At 33.9% G+C, this 20,465-nt stretch overlaps 3 protein-coding genes across 6 annotated transcripts; 1 reads left to right on the forward strand and 2 right to left on the reverse strand.

Annotated features, from left to right (window-relative positions):
• LOC114421112 (ethanolamine-phosphate cytidylyltransferase-like) lies at positions 1 to 4,355 on the forward strand. 3 transcript variants are annotated; one of them, XM_028386913.1, is made up of 11 exons: positions 1 to 140; positions 307 to 469; positions 1,018 to 1,446; positions 1,581 to 1,816; positions 1,925 to 2,076; positions 2,383 to 2,454; positions 2,596 to 2,663; positions 2,757 to 2,877; positions 3,190 to 3,249; positions 3,342 to 3,464; positions 3,875 to 4,355. In XM_028386913.1, exons 3-11 carry the CDS (start codon positions 1,088 to 1,090, stop codon positions 3,944 to 3,946), a joined length of 1,263 nt encoding a protein of 420 aa, XP_028242714.1. In that variant the 5' UTR covers positions 1 to 140; positions 307 to 469; positions 1,018 to 1,087; the 3' UTR covers positions 3,947 to 4,355. The 3 variants fall into 3 exon arrangements, with proteins under 3 accessions (XP_028242714.1, XP_028242715.1, XP_028242716.1); XM_028386914.1 differs by having other exon boundaries at positions 86 to 169; XM_028386915.1 differs by lacking the exons at positions 1 to 140; positions 307 to 469 and adding an exon at positions 529 to 638.
• Positions 4,356 to 5,498: 1,143 nt separating this feature from the next.
• LOC114423051 lies at positions 5,499 to 6,880 on the reverse strand. Its single transcript, XM_028389658.1, has 3 exons — positions 6,698 to 6,880; positions 6,460 to 6,610; positions 5,499 to 6,084 (listed from the first exon to the last, which is right to left on the reverse strand). The coding sequence occupies exons 1-3, from the start codon at positions 6,791 to 6,793 to the stop codon at positions 5,732 to 5,734; spliced, it is 600 nt and encodes a 199-aa protein (XP_028245459.1). The 5' UTR covers positions 6,794 to 6,880; the 3' UTR covers positions 5,499 to 5,731.
• Positions 6,881 to 8,229: 1,349 nt separating this feature from the next.
• Positions 8,230 to 18,874, reverse strand: LOC114421114 (isoamylase 1, chloroplastic). 2 transcript variants are annotated; one of them, XM_028386916.1, is made up of 18 exons: positions 18,374 to 18,874; positions 17,867 to 18,049; positions 17,596 to 17,688; positions 17,351 to 17,503; positions 16,756 to 16,847; positions 16,329 to 16,470; positions 16,113 to 16,220; positions 15,192 to 15,277; positions 14,587 to 14,658; positions 13,607 to 13,733; positions 12,339 to 12,425; positions 11,464 to 11,556; positions 11,061 to 11,219; positions 10,277 to 10,360; positions 9,988 to 10,068; positions 9,821 to 9,903; positions 9,636 to 9,753; positions 8,230 to 8,989 (listed from the first exon to the last, which is right to left on the reverse strand). In XM_028386916.1, the coding sequence occupies exons 1-18, from the start codon at positions 18,743 to 18,745 to the stop codon at positions 8,726 to 8,728; spliced, it is 2,397 nt and encodes a 798-aa protein (XP_028242717.1). In that variant the 5' UTR covers positions 18,746 to 18,874; the 3' UTR covers positions 8,230 to 8,725. The 2 variants fall into 2 exon arrangements, with proteins under 2 accessions (XP_028242717.1, XP_028242718.1); XM_028386917.1 differs by lacking the exon at positions 18,374 to 18,874 and adding an exon at positions 18,300 to 18,317.
• Positions 18,875 to 20,465: the final 1,591 nt, after the last annotated feature.

Raw genomic sequence — 20,465 nt, forward strand, 5'->3', positions numbered from 1 at the left:
AGCAAGTAAAGTGCAAGCACGGAACGAACACGCAATTGGTATTTCCCCATAAATATACACTCTGACGCAACGAGTTATTGCACCGCCACATATTAAGAGGGAGGGTCCATTCGTCGTGGGACGAATACTCAAATCATACAGTACTACTTCTGTGCTGATATTTCCATTTGTAATTTCTAATTAATTACTTTTTTCATTGATAATTTAATTCTATTCTTTTTCTATAACCATAGTTATATTCCGCCTTTTATAATTGTTGACTAGTAAGAAAGATTATGATATTTTATTTTTCTTGTGTTTCAAAAGAGCGACGCGACGCCTATTTTGTTTCAGACAAAGTTTTGTTGCAAAGCAAAAACTACTACGAGGAGCTTTCCTCCATACGAATCAAAGGAGGAGAGAGAGAGAGAGAGAGAGAGGAGACACAGACACAAAGGAAACGGAAAAAGCAACACACAAAAAAAAAGAGGTTCAGATTCGATCTCTTGTTTTGTTCTTCCATTCATATCTGTTTTATTTTATTTTATTTTTCTTTCTTTCGGCAATTGCATCTCATCAAGCTCGTTTTTTTCTTCTTACCATCTTCATTTCCGCACTTGTTTACTCCTCAATTCTCTTTTTTTTCTTCGGGATCTCAGGTGGGTTTCCGTTATTTCTCAATTTGGACGCATATTTTTTGTTTTATCTCTTGAATCTGCAAGCTATATTGAAGATTCGTTCTAACTCTTAATTTCATTGCAGCAAAGCTGCGTTTTTTTTTATATTATTAGCTAGATCAGAAACATGTGAATGCCTCAATTGTTAATTTTCTTGTTTTCCTTCTGGATTTTGCATGCAAATAGTTGTTTAATTTGGTTGTGGTGGCTATTCAACTTTTTTTCTCTGCATTTGTAAAGCATTTTTTCTTCTTTGAGATGTTTGTGGGAATTGAGCTTGGGAATAATGGAATATGTTCGGTTGAATTGTGGTGAGAATGAAATGCATTTGATTCTCTTTTGCTATGATGGTTGGTTGCAGGTCTGTGCCTCCTCTTATATGTAATAGCTAGTTTCCGAGACAAGAAAAAAAATAAAAGTAAAAAGAGAACATGGATTATGAAAACAACAGTTGGATTTGGGAGGGGGTAAACTACTACCCGTGTGTGTTTGGCGGTCTAATGGTTACAGCAGCCTTGCTGGGCTTGTCAACCAGCTACTTTGGTGGGATTGGGGTTCCTTATTTATCGCTGCCATGTTCCTGGTCTAATTTGGGGATTTTCCACCAGAAAAAATCTGGGAAGAGGCGCATTCGGGTGTACATGGATGGCTGTTTTGATCTGATGCATTATGGCCATGCCAATGCACTCAGGCAAGCAAAGGCTCTAGGAGATGAATTGGTTGTGGGTCTAGTGAGTGATGAGGAAATCGTGGCAAATAAAGGACCACCTGTTTTGTCCATGGAGGAGAGGTATAGATATTTGATGTTGTATAGCCTTTTTGATTCTAAAAGTGATGTATATTTGCCTCTTCTCTTGTATTGGTGATTCTGAAAACTGAATTATGGAAGTGAAGTTTTTATTTGAAAATGTATTTATCTTTCAGGCTGGCCCTTGTCAGTGGATTGAAGTGGGTGGATGAGGTCATAACTGATGCTCCTTATGCAATTACCGAGCAATTCTTGAATCGTCTCTTTCATGAATATAAAATTGATTATGTCATACATGGTGATGATCCTTGCTTGCTTCCAGACGGAACTGATGCATATGCTGCAGCAAAGAAAGCTGGTCGTTACAAGCAAATTAAACGTACTGAAGGAGTTTCCAGTACAGACATCGTAGGTACTAAGCTTCCATGTTGATAATTGATACCTTGGTACTCCCCAATGATTTTCATAAATCATTGTTAAGCTAATCATATGTATTTGATCTAACTATGCTTCAATACAGGAAGAATACTGTCTTCTTTAAGAGATCAAAAAAATTGTGAAGATCATAATGGCACCGAGGTAAAACCTCAAGAAGAAAACCAGTCAAAGGCTTCCCACATAGCCCAATTCCTTCCAACTTCTCGACGTATTGTCCAGTTTTCAAATGGCAAGGTATTTTGGTTGCTTGTGTCATGTCTATTCTTTCAAAGAAATGGTGTATATTTGGTTCATAATTCTAGAAACCAACTTATTCTCTGGTGAATATTTATTTTTATATATTGTTGCTGTTTCTTTAAAAGCTATGCTAAACCATGTCAAGATTTACATGGCTTTGCTTAATACAACAAACAATGGTTCAAAATTTATGGGACAATTAGTGTGTTCAAGTTGAAAATAGTTAGAGGCAATTTGTCTTCTTCATTACAGTTTGCAGAACTTTTTCATGCAATGATCCATTGTCACTCCATCTTATTTTAGGGTCCTGGACCAAATGCACGTATTGTATACATTGATGGGGCATTTGATCTCTTCCATGCCGGCCATGTTGAGGTACACTGTTAAGCTTTGTATTGGGTGTAATTTATTGCCTACACAGTTGAATGCTAAAGTTCACGATCAAACAGGCAGGCACCATTTTACTTATTTGTTATGCTATAATTGTGTTTTATTTATTTTTCCATGTTCTTTCAGATACTTAAGAGGGCTAGGGAGCTTGGTGACTTTCTTCTAGTTGGTATCCACTCAGATGAGACAGTGAGGTATGTGATTTATGATTGTGCAAAATTGATTTTATGGGTATTATCCAGGTGATGGTGTTAACCACAGATAGGAAACTACCAACTTTTCTGCAGTGAGCATAGAGGAAATCACTATCCAATTATGCATCTGCATGAGCGTAGCCTTAGTGTGTTAGCTTGCCGTTATGTTGATGAAGTTATTATTGGTTCACCTTGGGAAATTACAAATGACATGGTAAGTCTCTGATTCTACATTTTTTGGATTTCATTGAAGTAGTTTCACCACTTTATTTGAAATTGTTCTCGGTGCATTGAAACTTCATCTCCACCTTTTCTCATTTATATTTGTTGAACACATACATTGCAAATACAACATTTTAGTATAATTTGAATTGATTGGATATTTTCATTGCTTCATCTGAAGTGTTCTTGATCATTATTTTTTTTTTTTAACTCGTTCCTTGCTTCATCTGAAGTGTTCTTGATCATAATTTGAATCCATTGGATATTTTCATTCTGATGAAGTTTATTTTTTGGAATCAAACAGATCACCACTTTCAATATCTCAGTAGTTGTGCATGGTACTGTTGCTGAGAAGACATTAAATGTAAGTGTGCTGTACTTTTACTGTTCACTTGGGATACAATATAATTTTCCTTTTTTTTTTGGGCATATTACTGAACAAGTTGTAATATGCAGTGTGAATTAGATCCATATGAGGTCCCTAAGAGCATGGGAATATTCCACTTGCTCGAAAGCCCAAAAGATATTACTACTGCCACAGTAGCCCAAAGGATAATGGCTAATCATGAAGCTTATGTGGTAATTTCTTTAACACAACTTTTTTTTTCCCGTTTTTGCTTTCTCAATATTTGAGCAACCTTCAAATTTTGTCGATATGGTTAATCGGTTATTCTAATATATAAGGCCAATATCAAATTTGTCAAAGGTGTTGTTAATTTTATAATCCTTTGCAAGTTGCATAGTTTCCCTCTCAAGTCAAAGATTCATTAAACATCTATTTCTGAAAGTGTACTCCACTTGCTGGAATCTGATGTGTTCAACCCAAGGGTTATTCACATACTGCTGAAGCATTTGAAAGGGTTATATATGTTCTTTGCATTCACCCTTTTGGATCTTTTTTCCTTTTATCTTTTTCAGTCAAACTGTAATCGATTTTTTCAGATGTAAACATGGCATAATTATCTGCTTCCTTTTATTGTCTGATGCAGAAACGCAATGCTAAGAAAACTAGGAGTGAGCAGAGATACTACGAAGAGAAAAAATACGTCTCTGGAGACTAGAGTGTATATAATGATCTTTTACATTAGTTTGGTACTGCTCTTCAAGTTTGACCCTGTCACAGAGATGCTACCTATAGTATGAATCTAGACACGCTTTGTGAAGGACATGTGGTGCAGGGTATGTATAACATAGGAGTGGTCATAACTCAGGAATACCGATGTACTTTAATGTCCTGATGTTTTACTTTTGTCATCTGAAAGGCAACCATGTGGTTTGCTCACCAGTTTTATGCCATTTGGTTTTTGCTATGGTTTTGGTGTTTTTAGTGTACTCCAGTTCCAGTTAGAGATTCCTTACTCTGATAGTATATATATTGTGACTATCAGAAGTTATACGCATCAGAATGGCTTTGCCTTTATTTATTTGATATTCTACTCAGCAGAATTATTTTATTTGGAGTGTGAAAAACCTGACCCATTGTTTATTATAGATAAACCAATAAAAGAAAATGAAAGCAGCTTTTTTCTGTTGCAATCTGCACCGTTCTTACGGGGGTTCAAGTATGGTTTATTTAGCCAAGTGTACTAAGACCGGTTGATATTACGTAATATGTGGTTTTGGGTTGTACAATAATTAAGAGAACTAATAATTTTTTCCTAAAAGTAAGAAAAAAAATTTGACTGAATATTTTCTTAATGTTAAATGACAATTGACAACAAAATTTGCTAAAATGAAATTTATTTTAAATGATAGTGATGATGATCAATGGTGGTACTGGTGTAACCTAATATGCATCTATTCTGAAGCCTTTTTTGTTTTTGACGTGAAAATCATAGGTTAGCATGCATACAAATGGTACAAACAAACACATACACGGTGATAATAACAATAACAATGACAGTTGGTAATGATAATAGCAATTACAATATTGGTAATATGACAATTAATCATAGTGGTAGCGTCGTAGCGAGAAATTAATATTATTGGCAAAAATGACAACATAAAATGGCAAAATGAGGAAGAACAGAATTTAATTCCTTATTTAAAGTTTACCCTATTATAAAATTTTACCACAATAGTAAATTATAAAAATGAAACTCTAGTAAAACACTAAATGCAATCAGATATAAATTTTATCCAGACAAGAAAAGTAATTGCACAATCTAACAAATAAGTCAAAAACTAATTTTAACTATATTATAATGTCATAAAATTAAATCTTAAACAGTTAAATTTATAGTAGTTTCAATTCTATAAAAACTCCAAAACTCAATGCCGATTTCAAATCTCAATGGGCAATCCTAGTTACCGAAGTTAAAAATCAAATTAATAAATCTAAATACTCCTATGTTTTTTCTTCCAAGAACCAGAATAACTGATTTTTTTCTCCAAAGCCTAAAATATCTCTTAATAATTTCACAGTCTAATAATGTGTGCCATCGTAATTTCTATCATTGATCTAGTGGTTTTTACAGTTTATTAGCACACTAAAAACAAAACAGAGCTCCACTTGACCGTTACCAATTACTATAGAGTATTAAATTGGCTTTTCTTATCCAGATCATTCCTTTGCAGTTTGCAGCAACGCGAATTTCGAAAGTTGAAGCTCAATTCAAAGAAGGCAACAAAAAAAGCATTATGCACATTAATTCTTTTCGTTGTTCCACTTGGATGGCCTCTTCCAAAGAGAGATTCCCATTCCGCAAAAGCAAACTAAACAAGTTTGTTCTAGTACTCTAGTCTAATACCCCCTTGTCCTAAATAAGAGAAAAGCTCGCTTAACAGTAAAGAAAATAGTGGTATACTAAACACTATATCAAAAAAAAAAAAAAGCCCAACAAATTTCAGCGGGTCCATGTGATGGGGGTTGAGGTGTTGTGAGGAAGCTGTGGTAACAAGCAGTGTTGCTGGAACCCCTCTGTTATTCCACCGTGTGTCGTTGGATAGTGAATGCTTGATGTTGAAATTTTAGCGTCAATGTCAGTGTCATGTTCTTGTTCAATATCCATCATCATGGATCCCGTTTCATCAGCTTCCATCAACTCCGCATTTGTGTTGTCAGAATCATCAACAGGGGAGAACTGGTAGTGGTAAGAAGGTGAAGGTACCCAAGGCACAAGAGCCAATTCATCATTTTCCTTTTCACGTGATTCTAACTCTGTCACGCGCTCACATTCTTTGGACCACAGATATTGATCTGCAATTACAATCAAGCTATTTCAATTAAGAACGCTAATACTAATACATAAGATGACACAAGTAAATTACATAAAAATGCATTTTATACACTCAATTTTCGGTCAAAAATTAGTCCAAATCACTGTATTTTAAACGATAATATCGTATCGCCTTCTTAGAGAATTAGGTCACAGTCTTCCGCAGCATTTAGTCCTAGCTTCAAATTAAATTAGGTTTCTCGCTAAATCAAATAATTGTAGTCCTTGTATTTTTCATAATTAGTGAATTTCATCCCTCACTCTAGGTTAGTGATCGTAAGTACAATAGGAATTAAGATAAATTTTAACTGAAAAATGAGGAAAGTAAAACACATTATATGGAAGAAAAGACGTACTGTTCCTAATTCCATTCATAAGGTCAGGATCGAGAGTGAGAGAGAAAGAGGAATGGGAATGAACGAGAGGCTTGAAGAGCACGAGAGCTCTCTCCTCGTTAGGTAACAGTAATGGTTTGTCCTCTTCCACAATTGGCGGCAACTCAGCGTCCTGAAACGGCGGAATCGATTAGTAAATGTTAAACAAACAAGTTTGATCGGTAGTAGATAGCGAAGAACAGAGAGAGGAAGTACTAACGAGACGGCGAATCTTGGTGGCTGGCGAAGCGAGAGGGACATCGTCGTTGAGTTCATCGACGCCTCCTTTCCTCTTCAACAACCTCTGCAGCGCCATGGAGATGAGAATCGAATTAGCAACGAAGACGATGGTGGAAGGTGGTGTGTGTTGAAGAGTGAGTATTTATTGAGTGGGGTCTAGATTTTTCTAGAATTCTTCAGTTTTTACTCTTGCATTCCCAAACCTTCCACACCTGATACCACCTATTAATCCACGTGTCATAATCCTCTCTCTAATGCTATCCACGTTCTTTCATCCTTCATTATTAACTCTCTTCATAATTCTTTTCAACATCTTATTAACCCACGCATTTACTGTATCTTTACATTAATGATAAGTAAGTTTTAGACGAAATCTTTATATATTTGGCCGGAAAATTTTTAAATAATTTATTTATAGATAATTTTTATATATATATAAATTAGAAATATCTAAAATCGAATCAAATTATTTGTAAATCGCCAAATCAATTAAAACAATCACTTAAACCCGAAATCACAAAATTAAAAAATATAAAAAAATTACATTTTTTTTACAGTTTGATTTAATTTGTGGATCTTATTATCAAAATGGAAGCAAACCATATATTACAGTTATATTAATTTTAAGTCTCGGAGGGAATCCTTATGTATTTGAAAAAAAAAGGTTTTAGATAATTTATTTTTAGATAATCTATATATAAAAGTAACTGTTTAGTGCAGTTAAAAAAAATTGTTTAGGATAATTATGCAACTTAACTTTTCTCACTTATTTTAAGGATAACATCTTTATCTTCATTTTTATATTCTTATATTAATAAAAGTAAATTAGACTTGGGAAAAGTTCTCACAGATTTGAGTAAAAAACTTTGAAATAATTTTTTATAATTATAAATTAATTATCTTCAATATATATTAATATAAAGATAGTACTATAATTTTAAGTTAACTCAAAATTGTCTATAAAGATAAAGATAATATATATGTGTGTGTGTTTTTTTATAATCCTTAAAATGTTACCGTTTATTTTTTGCAAATTTTTTCACCCTTACATATTAAATATTAATATTATCATGTATATAAATATGAGTAACATTATTTTTTATTTCGTATTATAAAATTTTTTTGTCATGATAAAAAAATATGTTAATATTTTAAATTATTTTATAAATAAGATAATTATAACTTAATAAAATAAATATAAGGATGTGAGTCTTTCTAGTTGCTCTTTAGTCGCTAGTAGGAATAGAGTGGCCATAGGTGGCTTACCTGACGGTGCCCGGACACCAGGTAAAATACCTTGGCAGTGCCAAATTTTCCTCCAAGTGCTCCTTTCCTTGCTCCCTCACTCCACAGTCCACACACACAAACAGAAAGCCACCACGAGAAAAGCATTACAAAAACTTGGAGCAAACTCACATCTAAATTGCTCAAATACAACTTAGCCACGTTTCCATCATCGTATCATTACATCACTAATACAGCTTATTCTTTCCTAGGTAAAGGCAAAAGAAAATATTCAATGCATCTATTATTTTTATTTACTGATCAAATGTTACGAGCTTGGAGTTCGAGGACCAAGTAGCCTCCTAAGAGAGAAGAAGAGAGTGGGAGAGAGAGAACTACGGAGGAACGTTTTTCTGCTATTTTCTCATATCCTTCCAACACCATTTCTTTACATATATATATAGCTGTTATAGAGGGGACAAGTCCCGACAAGCAAAAACGGAAAAGATAAAAGCAATCCGAAATATCCTAAGAGCAAATATGCCTTTATTCCACTACCTACGCATCTTCTAGAAGACACGATGCTATCACACGGGTTTGCGCTTTTCCTACGTACGGTGCATGTATGCATGATGCATGATGCCAGCCATGCTATACGTTCCTTCCTCTTGGGCCTTTGGTGCTTACTTCCTGCAGACCCATCTTACTACGATTTCTTTTCCAGCATACTAGGAACAGGATTATATATATAGCCGATAAAAACAAAGAAGCAAGATTTTCCAAGCTACAGATTTTCATCTGGAATGCGCAAGAGGATAATGGAAGAATAACTAAGCATGGGATACATATTGGCGTCCAGAAACTGAGCATACTGTTGTATGGCAATATCTCTTCCAGGAAGGTCAGGAGTGAGGAAATCATATGGTGTAGGCTTGCTGGTGTCTACAAGAGGTTCCCATTTGTATCCAGGACGCTCCGGCAAGGTAACTGTGAAAGGTAAATGACTCATATTGAAAGCAATGTATATTTCTCCCTTCACTGAATCTACCTGGGTTCAAGTTCATGCCAAACAAGGGTATTAGTCACTTATGGAGAGTACTCAATAATGGAACGTACAGGATTTAACATTCTCGTTAAGACAAAAGTACTCAAAGTAAATGAAGCTACTGAGATCAAAAGTTCTCTACTGATGCTAATCTGAGCGTTAAATTGACAACTTTGCATGAGAGGGTATTGGTTTTATGTCCAGGAGCAGCTAAACCTATATTATATACCAAGGGGCAATATATATCATATTTAATTATTTGGCCTTTCAAATTCAAAACCCAGGCTTAGAATAAATGCTTCTTTACATGTGTTCAAATTGGTACCAGGGATGTAGCAAACAATCATAATGGGAGCTCTAACTTTTCTTGACTCAGCATATATGTTCTGCCAATGTTAATGTCCAGGAGACTGCTAACCAGTCATTCTTTGTCGTTATAACAGCCACATAATGATTATTCCTCAACCTAGCTATGATGCACATACTGCCATTGCCGGATGCAGAGTTTCATGGTTTGACATAGAGGCTCAAAGTTTAGTTACTGATAATTCCATATGTTTAGACGAACATTATAGCTTGTCTTATAACTTTTCACCAGGAACAGAATTCTTATATCCGCATGGAAATATGGGGAAAAAAATTATTGTACCATGGTACAAGCCACAAAACGGCTGGTTTCAGACCAGTCTGGCTTTCCAGGAAAATGACCATGCCACTGCAGCCTCTCAGAGGTTGGGAAGTCAGCTAAGCCTAGCGATTCACATTCCCTGCAGGATTATAACGTTGGAACATGAGAAAATACCAAAAGCCCATGAGAAAACACAAGGTACTTACTGGCGGAACTTAGTCATAAGGCGACAAAATCTGAAGAAGTCTGATGAGGATTCTTCCTTTTTGTCCCATTGGAAGTAATTATGCTGCAAAAAGGTTGAAGATAAGTTAATAGAATTGACAATGTGGTGACATGTACATTGAAATTTTCCAGTAGATAAGAGGATCACATAATTATCGTGACAATAGGTATTGTTATTTCCTCCTTTTGTGTGTCCATATTCATCGCCCATATATATCATTGGAACTCCCTGGTATGATAAAATAAAAGTCAGTAAACAGAGCTCTTGCTGTTAACATCTTTAAATGAAGAATAATTTGATCTATTTAACAATGCCAACACAGCACAACAGCATTGAACTAAAGTAGTTTTACATATTCATTGCTTCTCCATCTGCCTAAAAAATGTCACATTAAAGTTAAAAATCCAACTGATGACCAGTGTTAATTGGACTCTACCTGGGAAACCATGAGAGAAAGAAAAAAATTCCGCATTTGTCGTTTCCTCAATTTCTTCACCGAGGTACTGACAAACTCCCCCTCCTACATTAGTACCAGAAATGGGATTAAAATTCAATGCGAAGGTCTCGTTAACTCATTTAACTTCACATAAAGATTATAATACTTTGAGCGAAAACTATTTTAAGGAATCAGAAAGAGCTTCATGTCCCCCATAAAGAGTAAGCCCAGGAATGCATAATACATACACACACACACACATGGGAGAAAATAGAAGAAAACTAACAACAGTCAAGGCTCTACAGAATATGATATACACGACAAGATATCAGGCAGGAAATGAGGTGAATGCAAATACGTTGGACTAAAGCCTGGCGCACAAACTAAAAATATTTTTCTTTCAAGAAGACAGTAGACACATTATACTTTTCATAATAATGTCAGTGAGTGAGAAAGAGGAAATAATCATGAAAAAGTTTGGAGGATTCTAGTGAAGTATTATAATGAAGGGAGCACACTGGACAAGTTTGTGTCAGTGAGTATGAAATTTGTGACTTAAAAGAAAAGCTCTCCAAGCTCCATAAATTATTTTTTATTCATTTCCTGTGAACAGTTTTGAATTTTGACTTACATATTACCATCTACATGAATCTAGCGAGTCCAATTCATAACCATTGAATATTTGGGTAGATATTGCCATGAATATCATAATATTAATGATATTCAGGTTGGAGAAAAGAAATAACTTTAAATGCAACTCTGATGCAGTTTTCTAAACATTTACCTGTCCGCAGTTCCAGCTATTATTATGATTTTCTCCATCATTATTGTCTTCTCCATTTGACAAATTATTCTTGTTGTTATAGGTCACCAAATCAGCTAGAGTGAACCCATCATGAGCGCATACAAAGTTAATACTATGCCACGGTTTTCTTCCTCCTCCCTGTGCCAAAGATATAGAATAAAGTCATGTCTACTAAAATAAAGAATGAAGTAGAAGAAAAGATGATATCAACAACCAAACAGGACATAGCTCAAAGACAGCTAAACAGGATGCTCACTGTATAAAGTTGAAGTCAACAACAGGACCCATTCAAACAATAATCATAGTATTAATTAAAATAGATGTGAGAGTTTATACATAAAAGAAACTACTATTGTAATATAACATGAGACAGCAGATAAACCTGATATAAATTAGGACTCCCACAAAGGCATTCAGCAAAAGCTCCAGCAAAGCCATCTGTACCCTTGATAAACAGGCGCACCGTGTCTCTATACTGCAAAATGCAAGCATTGCACATTAGATTTAGATAGTTCATGCACATCACCACCAGTGCATGTTATATATTCAGAAAATTGGTGAGTATACAACAGACAATATTTGGTTTAAGAGATTTACATACATTGAAAGCAGAAGGGGGGAGCCTGTAGAGGGGGGGAAAGCATTTAGTCGAAGATAAACAGTTCATAGACTTTGGTTAAATTCTTAGCATTTTAGCTTGCATGAAGGGAATCAAGAAGAATTTAGTTACATGAGTACATATGACCGCACTCGTCTAATTGTCCTAGTAACTATAAATATTGCAGACTGGTTTAGAAAAGGAGAAATTTCATTGCAGTTTAGTCATACAAATTAATTGACTACTTTTATGCCAAGTCTGTAGTCCAACAGTTTTTTTCAAGATTGTACATTTGAAGAAGTCAGCGCTACCGTGTAGTTTACAATGATCCACTCATTAAATAGCAGATCCCATCATAAATTACAATTCCAGAAAGAAATAGTGAAGACAAATATAAACTACATGCAAAGTTTAACTCCATTCCAATGTTGACAAGTTTATATGATTCAAAACCAGGTAATTCTCAATAAAAATGAAACCTGATGCAATTATTCTTATACTTTCACTTAAATAGGCTACAGGATACATATGATATTTCGGTGTTGTGTTATCAAGTTCTCTTTTTCCAAAACACAGTTCCATTTCAAACTGCTTTACTACATCCTCTTGTCACAGAATAATAACGGGGTTTTGAATCCAACAGTTATGTCTGCACTGACCTTCCCATTCCATTCTGACCAAATACCCCAGTGAGGGAAAGTGCCAACTTGATAGAGGCCACCAGCATCCCAGGCTTCAGCTATAAGCTATAAAAAGATAAATTAAGAAACTCCGCATATTAGCTAACTGCTTCCAAATGAGTGAAAAACTAATCCATAAAACATATACTGATTACAATAACCAATCAAAATTTTTTAAGGGAAGTCCAAGTCAAGCTGGCGACTTGTGTATGGCACTTAATCTGAGGCAAGATAGTAAACAGCACCTAGAAGGAAATACTACCTTAAAAAGATGCCCTTTACTTGTGACTATTCAAGTTCCAAAGGTGAGATAAAGTAATAAACACCAAAAGAAAGTTGTAAATAATAACCTAAATAACCTCTATGAGCCAGTTTACCCATCTCTTTTTAAATTACTCAATCATATACAGCAATTCAGATCAGTGGACTTTTACTTGTAACTATCCAAGTTCCAAAGGTGATGTAAATAGCCAATGACAGTAAGTGCCATTGCAAACCACAGCTCTATCACCTAATCAAATTTTATGACCAAGTTCAGCCCATCTTTTAAAATTATTTAATCATACATATACATCTATTTAAATTAGAGGAATCTTTAAGCAACTATTGAAATTAAATTGTTTAAAATTTTCCTTACCAAGTTTTTGGGGTACTTGATGAATTTCTTTCATAAGCATAATGATTCTTCTGTTTCCCATACTTCTTTTCTCCTAAGTGACCCTTATTCCTTGTATTGTCTACTTCCCCTTAACAATGCCAACATTTTTCGTTGTTTCACTGAAAACAATTTATACTAATCACACAATTTAACCATAAAACATGGACATGACCAACAAAGCACACCGATCTTTTCCTTTCATTAGTTTCTTTCAACAGAAATGTCTTAATTCGTCTTTCTTTTTAGATACGACAATGATCAAAGCAATCTAGCCACAAACCCCAAAATCAAGCCTCATTTATATATCAGCAGAAAACTTAATGCATATGCTTTAAACCCCTTTATCTGCCCGGTAACCAAACAAATCATATATGATGTACAATCCCGTTTAACTAACAGAAGATCTCGATTTCCAACAAATTTTGTAATATCATTTTGGTGAAATCTGTTTATTTCATGAAAATTACCATAAAAATTTCTTTCATTTCAAAAGTTACTTTGATATACTTTGAAAATTATTCAATGTATGTCCTCAAACTGATAACAGATAAAGCTTCACAAATGATTTATAAGAATTAAGTTGAAATACCTTCACTCCACAAAGTATAGGATCGTTACTGATCAAGTCAATTAATGGTGGGCTGCTTAGAGGGGTTCCTGTTGTCAACAAGTCACCTTCTATTGGAGCACCAAATACATTAGCTCCATCCCAGAGACTGATAACAAACAGGGAGAGGAAATAAGAACAGTAAGATGCAGGGGCGGAGCAACGTGATGAAACACACACACACACTTTATATTTATGCACTATATAAATTTTCATTAAGATACTTTACATGTATGCTCAAGTAGATGATTATAAACTTTATCTATTTTAATTTGTGATAATTATATAGATAATTTTTCTTGTTCTATGTAGTTGATAAATTAATTTTTTTAAAAAATAATGATCAAAAGTAAATTCTGTTTTCTAGAGAAAAAACTGTGAAAAAGAAGAAAAAAATCAACTTTCACATCATTTGAACCCAAAAAATGCCATGAGAATTCAAAGATCGAATGAAATGGGAAGCAATGTAATAAATTTAAGGATTCTAAATATTTGTTTTAGTATTTTTTTTTTATAAATAGTCAAATTCATTTTTGAAAGTATGATGTGGTGATAAATTTGACAATAAGTTGTAATGTTCAAAGACCAATTTGAAAATAAGTTGTATTTTTTGAGAACCCATTTGACATTAAGTTGCAAATTTTAGGAATCAATTTTTCATTAAATTGTTTGCAAGACTAATTTGTCACATTTTTTGTACATTTAGGGACTGAATTTGAATTTTTTATCTTTCAATGACTAATTTATCAGTGTCTCACACTTTCAAGGACCAATTTGGTTATTTACCCTATTTTTTATTAACTTTGTGTTTAAATTACAACTTAAGTTTGAAATATATACTAGAATATTATATATTAGATTAAATCTTTTTGTGGCTCCCCCTCATTTTCAGTTGAAGTTCCACCACTGGTAAGATGTACCAGTCTACAGAAAAAATTGAGAAATAATGCACTATATATAACCTGCTACTCCTGGTCATAATAGAAGCAAGATCAAAGCGAAAACCATCCACGTGCATTTCTGTTACCCAATATCTGTCGTATCAGAGAAAAATAGTAAGACCCTTCAATTAGCAACTTGTAACCCCCAAGTAAATAACAATTGAAACAAATCTGACCAGACTACAATAAACTTAAAGAATATACAATTATGCATTATAAATGTAAAGGGTTAAACTGTTAAAGGCACAGGATTGTTAAGGTCGATTATGTTAGAACTTAGAAGTGATATGCTGGTTGCGTGACAGGAGACTTAGAACTTAATCCCTAATCAAGGATCTATATTTTATATATTCTCTGATGCCAAGGAACTGTCTAACATGCACCCCTATGCCTGAAATTTATGATATAAACATACCTATAATTGTACATCAAATCATCAAAGGTAAAACTATGTAAACAAGTGTGGAAATGCCCATAGGCATGAAAGTCAACAATCTTTAATAACTGATTTTCAATCAAGAATTGAGAGATATGATATAGAAAAATAGATTTAAAATAATTTTTAATAAAATCCATGAGAAATTAACTTCACAAAACCATACAACTGATAATCGTTGTAAGCATACCTTAAGCAGTCAACTATAAATTGTCGCACAACTGGATGGTTGCAATTGAACGTGTTCCCACATCCTGAATAGTTATAGAACTCCCCCTAAAAGATCATGAAAGTAGTTGTAGTAATTTAGTTGACATTATCCATGAATTAGAAGCAACAAAATTTACAATATAAATTATAATAAATTTGAAAATAGTCATAGAGCCATAAAAAACCCAGTCTGCATAATAACTACATTCTTAAGAAGTAAAAATGTAGATTTAAGACAAAATAGGTGTTTTATTCAGGTCACTTAAATTGGAAATATTTTTTACCAAGAATCCCTTCATAATTTTACCAACCTTTCACTTTAATATCTGAGTTCCTCCAACAACAACAGAAGCTCTTTGCTACTGGGTGGGGAAGATTTGAGTTAATCCAAGGTTTTAAAATTTCCAACTGATAGGCCATTAATATAAGAACCGGAAGGGAAAAAAAGGGAAGGGGCAGTTAAATCAGGCTGAGAAGAACAAGGAGTTGGGCTTGGTAATCAAAGCCTATATGTATATGTGAGAAGAAAGAAGCTGGGTGAGAAAAACAGTCAATTAGAGGAGGGCGGGAAATAACAGAAAGGACATGTGGCATGAGAGGAATAGAGGAAGGGGATTCTGCCAATGATTAAGAATACGGAGGAATGGAATGGTAGTGGGTATTCGAGGATTGCAGATGGTTGCGTAACCTTTTGTCTGGGTTGGGGAATTTTTCCATGTAATTTGACAATTATATATATATATATATATATATATATATATTAGGTTGTATTTCTGTTTTGCTTATTAAGAAGCTGAGTACTTATAGATAAATTCAGTTCAATTAATTCAATCTACTTCAGAAATTTGGTCTTAACACCAACTAAACTGGCTGAAACAGAGAGCAAAAATACTGAGCTCACCTTGGGTGCTAACATGTAATACATACTGTTGTCGACACCTCTGAAAGAAATAATGGGACCATTCTCATTCCCCTCAGCTGTATGATTGAAAACAACATCCATGATGACCTGCAGCAGTATTATAGCAGACAAATCATAATTTAATTTCATAAAATAAAATAAAAAGAAGATCGAAAAGAGAATCCATGAAATGAAATCATATGTATTTCTGGTGACCTCTATTCCTCGTTTGTGCGCCTCTTTGATCAGGAATTTAATTTCATTAATCCCATCCTGGCCACAGTTTCGTATGCCAGCAGATGAGTATCTGATCATTGGGGAGAAGTAATTGATGGTTGAATACCCCCAAAAATTGACCCTAAAAGAAAGATATAGAATTATCATTTAATTATGATAAAATTAAAGAGAGGTAAAAAAATTGTTTAAGAGCCACAAGTGTAGAATACCATCCAATGAGATCATGAGTTGATCAAAATAAGCTGAGATTGGAAGGAAAATTATGACATAGTACTTTGCAAGATGTAAGGCATCCAGGGTTAAAAAGTTGTCCCAAGCATTCTAATGCATAGAAAAATCTGACTAGAATCCAACTTCAAGAAATGATAAAAATAACAATTATTCCATTAGCAAATAACTCCCTTACCTGTAGTCTCCTTGTGCAGAATTGTGACCATAGTATTCCAGTTCATTGAATTCATGACATGGCATTAATTCTAGACAATTTACTCCAAGTTCCTGCAAAAAAATAAAGCCAAGCGAAAGCAGTTACATTATGGTTTAGCAAACATTTTATGCGTTTAAATCTGCTTTATGTGGTAATGCAATATAGCGGCAAAACAAAGAACGTGCAATACCAAGCTCATAAAAAAAAATATTGTAGATCCAAGTCCAACAGCATGGGAAAATAGTATGGATGAAGGGGCTAGATGACAATATGACTCAGCCCAGAGTCTCCCCCTGATTCCATCAAGTTCATATACAGTCATGCATTGTGCTTCTCACTGAAAAATTACTGTCTACGGCATAGATAAAGACACACAAATATCTTTCATCACAATTAGATCAGAAATGTACAACGTATTTGATACTTGGATGTTGATGCCATTAGAGAGATGGTATAAGTTTTTAGATTCAGAATTAAATTAATATAGTACCGGCCAGTTTTCACATAATAACCATTGGTAGAAATATCACAAGGAATTCTTCAAATTATTTTAGAAAATGATTGGAAACTTCACCTTTAAGTGGTCAAGCTTCTCCACCACACCAAGGTATGTACCAGGGAACTTGGTATTGCTCGACTCGTGCTTTGTGAACCCACGCACATGCATTTCATATATAACAAGATCCTTTTGTGGATACTTGAGAGGCAAATCTCCTTCCCAGTCAAACTAAACAAGTTGCACAGCAGGAATAAAAAAAATGAAACACAGTTATAAAAAGTTGGAGTAAAAACTAAAAACCATTTTAATAAATAAAGTACCTCATCATCCTCAGAAGGTACCGTGCCAGCCATCTGGGGCCAGCAGTTACCATCAGGTCCTAAAGCCCCAAACTCCCCTCTGCTTATAACTGCCTAGACAAATCAGTAATATAATATTAGTGTCCACTCTAGTAATAATCCAATTAAATATTATAACTAAAAAACAGATAAATCAATAATAGATGGAGTTTTGTTGTGTCACTCTTCACCAGCATTCGAATTTAATTTATACATAAAATAATCAAAACAAGAAGGGTGTAGGGGCACTAACTTTGGCATACGGGTCCAGTAGTATATGAGAAGAGTCAAAGTAATGTCCCTCTAGAGGAGAAAACTTGCCATCAAATTTGTACCCATAAAGCATATCTCTAAAATCTCCTTTAAGGAAAACATGCCAGACACCTCCAGTCCTATTAATCAACGGATCAAGAGGAACATACTCCGTCACTCGATTCTGCAACAAATAAACTCAAATCGTCAACACCCACAAACTACCACTGAGTTACGTTTTCAGAAGTTTTAGTGTGTAATTGAGTGATCGTTTGCAAAATTGAATTGAAGTAAAATTGATTTTGAAGTAAAGTCACATGTTTGTTCGGTTTAAAAATTTTCATTCAACGCAAAAACATGCTTAAAGTTTATTTCAATTTTGGACCTAGAATCAATTCCGGAATTAGAAACCAGACACGAGAACACTTATTTACCTAGAATTAGTTTAGCTGCTATTTTAACGTGAATATCCGGATTTGGGAAATGAAGAGAGGAGTAACTGACTCACATTCTGGAAATCAGAGAGAGTAAAGAAACAGAGAGTGGCGGAAAGTGCGTTGAGAGAGGAAATGGCGAAATTGACCCCACCGTCTCGAACAGTGGCACCAAAGGGGGAAGGGTAGCCTCTGGAAGCTTGGAAGAGAGTCTTCAATTGAGGCTTTTCCACCACCGCAGTTTCTGTCTCGAAACCGCCACCATTCGCAGCAGCGCGAGTTGAAGGAATAATGGAATTGGTCTTGTGGTGCTGGGAGAGCCTTTCGGTGAGAGCAACACTAACTCTAACGGTGAAGCCGCCGCATTGAGAGTGGGAGGGAGGGAGGAGAGTGAGAGTGAGAGTGGGATGAGGAGGAGAGAGAATGGAGAAGCACGCCATTGGCATTGATTGATGCTGCTGGATCGTTGTTTCATCGAACAGGTGCGGGGCATGGATTTGAAAGATGTGGACTCACAGATACTATCATGATAGTTTCTTGAAATGAACACATTCCCATGGACCACCACCTCCTCTCCCTTCTTTTATTTACGACCGTTTATTTGTTGCGGCCATGCACTTTTGGATTGGACGCTCTATTTGGAATGTTTTTCGTCAACATTGCTATCTCTGGGCTCAAAAAATATGACAAATAGCCCAATATCTAAATCCACCCGTTATTTTCGGCTTTACTTGGGTCGACACAAAAGGAGCTGCTATTCATAATTTTCATTTTTATTTTTACAAATGTTAGCAACACACAGGCTCTGTTTGATTATTTTTTTTATCTGAAAAAAAATGTGGTACTGAAAATGATAACTCTAATGGTATCATGTTTGATTTGAAAAAAATTCACAAAAAAACATAACTTAAATAAATATGGACTGGACAAAATCTCCATTTATTCTATTATTAAATTATAGTTTTGAATCAATCAATTTGTACACCCAGTTTAATCATGATTGGGATTGGTTGGTTATCATGCAATCAACTTGGTATGATATATTATGACTTGATTTTGTTATTGAACAGTAAATAACATGTTGACTTGGATTGACCTCCATCATTTTTATTTTATTTTTTATATTATATCCGATGATTAAGAATGTTGGCCCATCGGGATCACTATATCCACCATAGAAAACCACTTAAATTTTATTATTTTTAAATTGATAAATATAATTTTTAATCAAATGAATCAAGCATGCATTTATTTAAGAAGTCGAGTTCACTTAATTGAGAATATATTTATCTTTTTCAATTAATACGTATAAAAAATCAAAGATAAATAGTTAATGTGTAGAGTATTCACAAATGTATTTCTAAAAGATACAAATTTAAATTTTAGTCTTCGAGAGTGAAAAAAGTATATAAATCTATACACATATTAACTTCTATGTTATCATTAATGAAAGAGCTTACATGATATATTCATGAACAAATTTGTCAATGCTTTACACATTATGAAAAATCATTTATTTATTCAAAATATAATTTAATCTTTATCTTCGCTCTATTTTTTTAATTGTTACAAACATAACATCATAATATAAATGATTAAAGAAGTAAGAAAACAAACATAAGTTAGAACAAACATAATAGAAAGTATAATATTGATTAATAAGTTTAATTTATCTATTAATCTGAATTTGTCACCGTTCTAAATATTTAGGGACGAAAATGAATATTTATCCAAAAATTAAATATAAATTTAATTAGTATAAATGCTCATTTTTATCCATGAAAATGTGAGACAATGATAGATTATTTTTAAAAAAAAAAATTGAAAGTCACCAAATTTGAAACTGGTGTGGCATTGTAATCTTACAGTCAAATTTAAGAAACTATTTTTTTATTAAATTATAATACTAAAAGACCAAATTTACAAAAAATTTTATTTTCAATAATTAATTTGATATTATATTATAAAATTTATAAATTAATTTATCATTAAATTATCTAGATCAATTTATCATACTTTTTCATATTCAAATACTAAATTCAAAATTTCCATGGCAGGAACCAATTCTAGCATCAAAATAAATATATACCCATTTAATTATTCGGTTAATGACATTCGTCATGCCTCGTTTCCAAAATCAACATTCATGCATGCATATTCTGACAT

The sequence above is a fragment of the Glycine soja genome, chromosome 8, assembly GCF_004193775.1.
Source record: "Glycine soja cultivar W05 chromosome 8, ASM419377v2, whole genome shotgun sequence".
Taxonomy (NCBI): domain Eukaryota; kingdom Viridiplantae; phylum Streptophyta; class Magnoliopsida; order Fabales; family Fabaceae; genus Glycine; species Glycine soja.

Excerpts from the sequence above, each read along its gene's own strand:
- LOC114421112 (XM_028386913.1), top strand. The coding sequence starts at position 1,088 with ATGGATTATGAAAACAACAGTTGGATTTGGGAGGGGGTAAACTACTAC. Across the intron at positions 3,250-3,341 it reads TTGCTGAGAAGACATTAAAT|TGTGAATTAGATCCATATGA; the intron begins GTAAGTGTGCTG and ends TGTAATATGCAG. Across the intron at positions 3,465-3,874 it reads CTAATCATGAAGCTTATGTG|AAACGCAATGCTAAGAAAAC; the intron begins GTAATTTCTTTA and ends TGTCTGATGCAG.
- LOC114423051 (XM_028389658.1), bottom strand. The coding sequence starts at position 6,793 with ATGGCGCTGCAGAGGTTGTTGAAGAGGAAAGGAGGCGTCGATGAACTC. Across the intron at positions 6,611-6,697 it reads CCACCAAGATTCGCCGTCTC|GACGCTGAGTTGCCGCCAAT; the intron begins GTTAGTACTTCC and ends CCGCCGTTTCAG. Across the intron at positions 6,085-6,459 it reads TATGAATGGAATTAGGAACA|ATCAATATCTGTGGTCCAAA; the intron begins GTACGTCTTTTC and ends TTGTAATTGCAG.
- LOC114421114 (XM_028386916.1), bottom strand. The coding sequence starts at position 18,745 with ATGCCAATGGCGTGCTTCTCCATTCTCTCTCCTCCTCATCCCACTCTC. Across the intron at positions 16,471-16,755 it reads TCTGCACAAGGAGACTACAG|GGTCAATTTTTGGGGGTATT; the intron begins GTAAGGGAGTTA and ends TCTTTCTTTTAG. Across the intron at positions 13,734-14,586 it reads ATTATGACCAGGAGTAGCAG|TCTCTGGGATGGAGCTAATG; the intron begins GTTATATATAGT and ends GTTTGTTATCAG.